Consider the following 9,374-nt stretch of genomic DNA (forward strand, 5'->3'; position numbering starts at 1 on the left):
AAAAGGAAAGGGAATGAGATCAAGTGAGAGAGAGAGAGAGAGAGAGAGAGTGAGGGAGGGGGTATAGCGGCTTAGTACTTAGGCATCACAAAAGGATGGCGAATCCGCACACCCTTCACACATACACAAACTCACTCCAAAACACAAGACTAGGTGGCGATTCCGCACACCTCACATGGGCAAAACATTGCAAGAAAACATACTCACAAAACCTCAAGATTTATTTAGAGAATTAGGCGATGAAATGGGGAGCATAGGGTGGGGGAATGAGAAGGGAGAGAGTGATAGAGCACATGGCGGATAGGTGGGAGTTGATGACGAAGACTCGCACGAGGATTATGGCCATCATCCTTCATTTAGTTGCCCTTCATCTTCCATAGCCAAGGGTGTAGAGGTCATGCTCAAGACAAACATGGTGATTGCGGTGATGGTGATGGTGTGGGTGTGTGTGTGTGTGTGTGTGCACTAGGCACACACAGTGCATAGTGTGTTCTTTGGTGATGTGTGTTTTTGTGTGATGGTGACCCCTCTTTATATAGGGGAGGAAGGGGGGGAGAAATTCTAGAATTTAGAAATGAAGAAATCATTATCTACATAGGCCATGTGACTGTGGGCCCCACTTGTCTGGCTGTGTGTATATGTGCCAGAACAGCAGTTTCATGAGAGAGAGACTAAGAGAGAGAGATGGGTTGATGAAAAAAAGTGAGAGGTGACATGGAGAATAAAGTAATTACAAGAGGGGAGAGAGAGGAATGTGTTCAGAGGTGAATCTGTGTGCAGATGTGTGTGAACACAAGAAAAATCAGGTAACCATCGGGTGGGGATGGATCTGTGGGCACCTTTTTTTAGTGAAACTGAGTGTGTGTGAGTGTGGGGGAGGTTATTTAGCTACAAGACAAGAGACATGGCGCCCTTTAGAGAGAGGGGGGGGTATTTGGGTCATGGGATATGATAGGAGAGAGAAAGGGGGGGTGGGGTATACTATTTTGGAAGATAGGGTAAGTTGCATGTGAGTTAAGGTGCATTATTGGTGAGTTAAAATGCATTATTGGTGAGAGGTGGGGTAGCTTGAGGGGAGAGAGAAAGGAGAAAGGACAAGGGGAAGAGAGAGGGGGTTGATCTTTTGAGTGGAGGAGAGGAAAAGGGACACACGACGGGGCAACAGTGAAGAAAAAGGAGGCAAGGTGGGGATGGGCTGCCCCGCAGGCATGAGGTGGTCTATTTTACCTTTCTCATATATTTACATAATCATACTTTATTTTTTCTTACTTTTTCCAATGTCTTTTATCACTCCCTCCCTAAGAGGGGGTTTTCATGGGGTGGGGACGAGAGAAGAGGGGTATGGGAGCTTGGCCTGTGAAAAGCCCCCATCACCTTCATTTTGCAGTTCTCGGCACGTGTAAAGTGCAATCTCTCTGCCGCTATAGAATACATATAGATTGTTTGTCTAGATACTAAAGAGACCTATCAATTTTACACACAGTTATAAATAGAGAGAGATTAAGCTAAACATTTTGAGGCTTTGAAATGGTTTGCTGAGCAATTTTTGAGCTCCACCATATCCACCCTTCAGAACTGGTGTGGTAGGCCTTGTGAATTTCTCACTTGTTTGTTTTAGAATGCCAACTTCACCCGTTCTTTATACGTTGGTGTTTTGTCACATTGCTTAGACATACCTAGCCTTATCTTAGAATGGAGGTTATGTTAGCATTATTAACAATGTGAACCACAAAGGGCCCTACAATGATCATAAAATTTAAGATTAAACTAAAAATTATACACACTTAAGGAGATAAACTCAAATTACTCAATTATTAGACAAGGCAGAGCCCTTACAACCATGTACAAAGGAAACTGATTACCATTCTTGGGACTTTTCTTTGGTGGGACTGCCATTACTTCAAGGGGAGCAAAGGCCAGCCGCTTGTTTTCTTTTTGAACTTCCATTGGAGCGGACCATGGAAGTAAAAGGATTGCCTACCTTGATTCCTTGCCACTCTTAAGGCACCAATGAGACTTGTGCCATGCTTTAAGCGCTACAATTGGGGGACGATGCCTGACTACTACTCAAGCTACATTGTCATCTTCTTATTGTTTGTTGAGATGAAAAGGCAAAACAATGGAAGGTGTTTGAGCTGCATCATTGTGTTGAGAAAGCTTAGGAGCCTCGTTTTCTTTGTTGCTAGTTGAGCAGACAAGGGAGCGGAAGGTTGTTGAGCATTTAACTCTGCTGCTTTTGCTACCGAGGCCTCTAAGAAAGCCTTGTTTGCATCCTGACTGTTTTGCAATAATCCCCCTATTGTTGTGCAGGGGTGCCTACATAAGAAGTTTTGGACAGATTCTCACAATAATTCCCACATTGTGACTTACCTCAACATCATGAGCTTCTGTGAGAGAGGCATTGCATACCTAGCTAGGTACGATTGAGGGTAGGGGACCGTCGGCACGGTTAGGGGGGGGGGGGGGGGGGGGGGGGGGGGGGGGGGGGGGGGGGTGGGGGGGGGGGGGGGGGGGGGGGGGGGGGGGGGGGGGGGGGGGGGCCGTCCTCTGCCCCCAATCGTACCTAGCTAGGTATGCGGTGCCTCTCGAGCAAAGCTCATGATGTTATGCATTGTATGAAAAACACTGAAAAAGACTCCGTTTTCCTATATGAGAAAATTTCTAAATCTTCTTGTGCTAGTAAAGCATAGAGCATATGACCAAAATCGAATGTACTTGTTGCTGAAGGTTTTACTTAATGCCTTTCCCTGAAGGGTTGCACCTACAGAACCAACAAGGTAAATAGCCTTGCACCCTTCCAAGGTCGGTTTCAAACCCCCTGAAAAGACAATACGGAAATACAGGAACTGTTCAAGAAAACATTACACATTGACAGCAAAAGACAAATCAGCTTTGAAGGAGACTATTGTGCATTGTTTTAACTAGACTGCACAGAGAGTACAGACGAACATGTCAAACACAAAGTCCAAGCCATAATGAATTGATATGTTCACACTTGTTCGCCCGGACATGTGAGCATATGACGGTCAAATTTGAATGGCTGCATGAGGAATCCATGAGTGGGCGAAGCAGGGCAGGGTGACCCCCTCGTCCATCACAACAAGCACACAGCTGACAGAAAATCTGCAGCTCGCGTGATTTTCTTCCTGGTCTGGATCCCAGGCGAGCCGAACACGTAAACAGGTGGCGAGCTCGCATTTGCTGTCAAGGAATGTTCATATTTAGAGTTTGAATATTGTCCACCTGCGAGTGACAGCAACGCCACACAAGTAGTGTTTTTTGCCCGTGTGTGACATAGGCCTTGTTCCAATACATAACAAGCATACAACTCCCGTGCTAGAAAGCTAAATGAAGACAGTCCTACAATGCTCACAAAGACGGTCATTACCACCATCCTCAAATCCTTCAAGCACAGAGAAAATGCGATATCTCACCTGCTCAAAAGACAGCAGATTGTAGCGTTTAGGCCATCCAAAGAAAAATATGAAATCCCCAACAAGCAACAAGCTACTGCAAAATCTGAGAACGATGCTACAATGAGCAAAGGCGTCACACATGTAATTTTAAGATCGAAAGATCTATTAATGAGTATATCGATCCCCTGCTCTGTAGTCAAACCTGCCTTTTCACACAACTACGTCGGGAGATTGCGGCTAATTCAACGCCATGCTCTGAATCTACATTTTCCTTTTACTATCGGTAAGCCATCAGAGTATTTATTCAAAAGATCACTGTTCGAATACACTAACTAATTTAACAGCAAAAAGTTAATCTGTGCACATTTACCCCTTCAATAAAATCACGAACTGATTAAATAAGTTCAGCTCATGATTTTAAAAATCTCCCATTCAGCGAGTGAAATAATCATGCGATTGAGGGGCAAGTAATTGCACTCCAGCATTTACAACCTGCAAATTCGGTATGTATTGACGAGCAGTACAACAACAGAAAAGGTTACTCTGATACAGAAACAACACAGAAAAACCGAAGCAACCCTTTCAACCACATCATTGTGACAAGACTAATTTCTCTCAGAAATTAGTCTGAGAAAAACCTTTTGAGCTGGTCACTTCGAATGCCAAGTGAAATTGCACCCCATGCAAGGTCGGCACATTCCAAACCTGTAAATAAGCCAGTACAATAATAGCAAGAGATTGATAGTTACTACAACAGCACAGCTAATGAGTTAACATTCTTAAAATCAACAGCAACCAAAATGACAGAACAATGCTGATATCGCATGTAGGAATATGCAAAATGAGAGCCACGCGAGATTTTAAAAAAACATATTATGATGATGTTATGGTGGAGTAAATCCACAGGACAATATACAAAAGACACAAAGGCTGATTTCACCAGCGAAGCTACCTACAGAATTTCTCAATAAAAAGATTCCCCATTATCCAAACCAAGGCCATACAAAACTCCTGCATACTTCTCAGTTGTGCCATTGAAAAAATCATCTTTCAATTTGCGAAATGTGCAGGAGGTTAGCAGACTATCGGAGCCAGCCTGGTGGCAGGAACCAAACCTCTCCACCTCTAAAATCTCTGCTAGCCTGTTGAGGCCCCCATGCAAGTTGTTGCAGAACTTCATCAAATACTTGATGTCATACACCGTGGGGAAGTACACCTTCAACAAACTGAAAAAATCTGCTTCCGTGTTAGGCAAATTCTGGCACGTCAGCAGCTTGAGTAAATACCCAAAATCATAGCCACTGTGAAATGTAACCCAATGCACACTTTCATTCATCACAATGCCAGATGACATGAGCAATTCCCCAAATCTGTTTGAGTCAATGCCCCGCTCTTCATTCTTACGAAAGTCAATGCCACTTTGACGCAATAGCTCAATTGAGTCCTGCGCATACACATCCTCCCGCAGGTTGAATTCTCTAAAATTGAACTGCCACACACAATACTCATCTGTGCCACACTTAGGCAGACAGCCGTTCTCGTCGGAGAAGGTAAGACCCAGTTGTATGAGCTTTAGCATATTGACATTTGCTCGTAAGGTCTGGTAGTGGAACTCTGCACTAGACTTGAAGACACCTACAGGCCTGACTACCACACCTGGAAACTCTGTATCCATGGCCAAGTATGGGTAATCATCCACAATTTCGCGAATTAGATCAAATTCCTCGTCAAGATTGTCTTCCCAGACTTCTCTAATGCGCAAACCCACTTTTGGCAAGATTGACATTGTAGAGTTTAATCTGCAAGCCCCACAAAAATACATCAAGACAGTACGACAGCCATATGTGTGAATGCAGCCCAAACATACTACAATTTTGAGCACAAAAATAGTATATCTGCGACAACTCTACTATATAAGCCCTCCAAATGCAGAGGTAACCATAGCAGGACAACGAGAAAGACAAGCTATGAAACTCCATAAGAGACACATTTCGTCCACAAAACTCTCATCTTTAGAATGTGTTCATTTATCAAAAGCCCGATCTGATCCAATTCAAATGGGCAAGCTCCATGATAGAAGGCTGAGACTTAGTTTGAAAAAACGTACTTTTCTACATATAAGAGCAAGGGCAGACCTGTAAGACTAGGTTACTCAGGCGAAATCGCAATAAGCTTGTAGATCTGGAGCTCGCGGGGGGTCTCAGATCGCTACATTCTGTCCAAAGAGGAGCTTGCAATAGTGCAAAAAAAACTCTTTCCTCTGTTGCGAGAAGGTAGCGAAGGTATCTTGATCGACCAAGGATGGACGCGCAGTGCAGGAGGACGCGTCGGGAATGGGAAAAGGGGGTAAAAACAGCAGCGGGACTGAGAGGCTCCTTCCCGTCCGCAGTCCTGTAACGAAAGAGGCGTGCAGGCCGGTGCAGGAGGAGAAGAGAAACAACAGCAAAGGAAAGCGAACCCAAGAAAGGGAAAGCGAGAGAACGGAGGAGAGCTACGCTGCAATTTGTGACGGGGGAAGGGACTCTCAGGAGATGGTTGAGAGAGAGAGGAGAGAGAAGAGGCGGTGCAAGAGAGAGAGAGATACGGTAGGTACCTAAAGTAGTTTTGTATGCGTAGGTACGCAATGTTCAAATTTCACGAATTATTCTAGTAATATCTCCCAAACTCCGAGTATCTACCCAACCATATTTGTTAACCATATGTGCTTTGGAATTTAGACTAGAAGAGACAAATAATTACATCGCTGGCCTTGAGAGGACTTGCGGTGATTCACACCGGGGTAGAAGTCCTTGAGGAGACCACCATGACCGGGGAGAGCATCATTGGCCTTCCTCATCTCATGAGGAAGCGTGTTTACATCCGCAATTATGATCGCGATCCAGTCTGATAGCACTTTCCCCAATCCATTCAGAATCACTCACTGTTATTAGCATATATAATGTGTGTCGGTGTCACACAACACTATAACTCGAGCTCTGTATAATTTTAGATGATCATACTTCAGGTCCCTCACCTGCATATTAACATAAGTGAATTTCTTCGGATTATTTGGAAGCAAAGGAACAATATTTTATTGTCTTTGAGTCTGAGAATTCTGCTTATATCAAACATTCAGCTACCTAGCCATCTATCAAGCTCTTATGCTTGCAAGTGTACCAGTGTTTGAGCATCGTTGCAGTATTCGTTATGGGTGTGTGTGCATGCGTGCATATGTGCGTGTTTCCTCTCTCTGTTAATAAAAACAAGGTGTATTTGAGGGTGAAACACTTGGTCTAGCAGTTCTTCAGGTTATTAACGCAAAAAGAGCAATGCTTTTTGGAGTTTCTTGCAGCCTCGATATGTGATAATATCAACTAAGTTATCGACACAAATATCGACGTACAAACTAACTATGATATCGACGCTTTGCAAGGGCAAAAAAAATTTAAGCTCATTTTGAGCTTATTCACAGCAAGATTTGCAAATATACCTCTCCCTTTGTGCATTAGGTAAGCTTAGACTCTCCCTCTTTCTCTCTCTCTCTCTCTTTGTTGTGTGGTTGTGCAAAAAGACACACATACACACATACATTGCAGATCTACACATGTATAGTGTAGATCTGCATACACACAATCAAACACAAGCACATATACACACTAAATTAAAACAAATTTAGAGAAAAATAGCATTTATGTAATTAATTATTAAATTAATTGTAAATAACTAATTGTGTTTTATTAATTAATTAAATTAGAGAAATTAATTAAAATATAAAAGATTTTAATGATTCTTTTATTAATTAATTGTAGTTGTTTTGAATATCGATATAAATTTTAATTTTAATTTTAATTTTAATTATACTTTTAAATTTATGGTTTTATATGTTTACAATGCACAATTTAGATTTTATCTTGTTATAAACTTAAGTTAATTTTTAAAATTGAATTTAAATTTAGAATCTATTTAAATATAAGTGTTTGATTCCACAATTTTTTTCATTTAAATAGAAATTTAGAGTTTATATTTGTTAGTCAAGTTTAAATTCTAAGTTTAGGTTTATATTTAATTTTAAGTTTGACTTTTACATTTACATTGTATTAAGTACATTCATGTTTAAGTTTAGTTTAGGATTAACATTTCAATTAGATTTAGGTTTTGAGTTAATTTGTATGTTTCAATCGGCTTAAGGTTAGCTGCTTAGAGTTTAGGGTTTATGATTTGCTCGCTTAGAGCTATTCGCTCTAAACAATTCGCTTAAAGCAAGCCGCTCCAAACAATCCGCTTAAAGCTAGGCGCTAGAAGTTGGTTGTGTAAAGCCACTTAGGGTTGGCCGTGTAAAGCCGGTTATGGTTGACCACTTTGAACCGGCCTAGGGCCGCATTGGTTTGATTTTTTCGGTTCGCTTAGGATTAGCCACTTAGTGCTAGCGGCTTATGGTTTGATCGCTACGAATCAACCATGTAAAGCCGCTTCGGGTTAGTCCTCTTGTCACTTCGCATATGGCTTGCCCAAACTATCAGTAGGGGTCAGTTGTGTGCAAAGGGGCAAGCACAACCGACAAAAGGGCAAGCCATTTTTGAAGGTCCGATTGCATTTTTTCTCATGGAAACGTTTACAAACGGAATTCAAAAATGGCTTGCCCTCTTTTCGTTTTCGTTTTTTGCCTCACATACGGCTTGCACAAACCATTAATAGGGACAAGGGTAAGCTGTGTGCAAAGCGGTAAGCAAAAATGGCAAGGTTGCAATCCATTTTTGAAATCTGTTTGCGTTTTGTCTCATGGAAACACAAACAAAGTATAGAAATGGCTTGCTCTCTTGCCGTTTTTTCTTGCCACTTCTCATATGGCTTGCCCAAACCATTGATAAGAAAGAGGGCAAGCCCTGTGTGAATCACCAAGCAAAAATGGCAAAAGGGCTAGTTGTTTCTAAAGGTTCGATTCCAATTTTTTCACGGAAATATAAATGAACTTTAGAAAGAGATTTCCATTTGTGTTTTCTGCTTTGCATATGGCTTGCCCAAACCATCAATAGGGACAAGGGCAAATCATGTGCAAAGTAGTAAGTAAAAATGGCGATTGCAAAAGCCGTTTCGATTACATTTTTTCTCATGGAAACGCAAACGGACTTAAGAAACGGCTTGCCCTCTTGCTTGTATTTGCCACTTTGCATCCGACTTGCCAAACCATCAATAGGAACAGGAACAAGCCCTGTGCAAAGCGACAAGGAGAAATGGAAAGTGTGCAAGCCGCGTCTGAAGTCTGTTTCCGTTTTTAAGAGAAAAACGCAAAAACAGCTTGCTCTCTTTCCGTTTGTGCTAACAAGACCATTGACGCCTTGTTGAAACCAACAAATGGCAAGAGGGATAGCCATAACGTAGCAGCAAAAGCACAAACGATAAGAGAGCAAGCCGCTTTTGAAGTTTGTTTGCGTTTTTTTTCACTTATTGGACTTAATTTATAGTGAAAATTGTAAGTTCTCAATTCTTTAGGACTCATACAATGGAGATCGCATAAAAATTCTACGACCTGCATGCGATCTGTTTTTGGCTCATGCAGAAGACACGAGTAATCAACTACATCTCCTTGTGCACATAGTTGCTAAGGTGGAAATATTAGGCACCGGCCATTCTAGATGAATTTTCTTCGTAGAGTGCTTCACAAAAACATTCAAGGGATATGTGCATCAAAGGGCACACCTAAAGGGAAGCATGGCAGAGGGTTGGTTGGTTTCAAAGTCATTACTGTACATTGGTAAGTGGCTCTTTGGGATTGACCATTGTCGTGTATCTCTGCTTCCATGATGGAAAAAAGAACGAACAGATGCATATTAGGCTTAGTTGCAGCCTATATGTTTATTGAGCAGTGATAAGGGCTTTTGTAACAAACAAATTTAATGTTAAAAGTATGCCAGATGCGACTTAAAAGGGTCAGGAACTATGTACTTAATGCTAAAAGTGAGATGTTTGAAGCAATCAGAA

At 41.8% G+C, this 9,374-nt stretch overlaps 1 protein-coding gene across 1 annotated transcript; it reads right to left on the reverse strand.

Annotated features, from left to right (window-relative positions):
* Window positions 1–4,271: 4,271 nt before the first annotated feature.
* On the reverse strand, window positions 4,272–5,917 carry LOC147455836 (putative CCR4-associated factor 1 homolog 6). Its single transcript, XM_086514486.1, has 2 exons — window positions 5,552–5,917; window positions 4,272–5,215 (listed from the first exon to the last, which is right to left on the reverse strand). The coding sequence occupies exon 2, from the start codon at window positions 5,200–5,202 to the stop codon at window positions 4,381–4,383; it is 822 nt and encodes a 273-aa protein (XP_086370612.1). The 5' UTR covers window positions 5,203–5,215; window positions 5,552–5,917; the 3' UTR covers window positions 4,272–4,380.
* Window positions 5,918–9,374: the final 3,457 nt, after the last annotated feature.

The sequence above is a fragment of the Adiantum capillus-veneris genome, chromosome 6, assembly GCF_014529385.1.
Source record: "Adiantum capillus-veneris isolate H3 chromosome 6, ASM1452938v2, whole genome shotgun sequence".
In the NCBI taxonomy this organism is placed as follows: Eukaryota; Viridiplantae; Streptophyta; class Polypodiopsida; order Polypodiales; family Pteridaceae; genus Adiantum; species Adiantum capillus-veneris.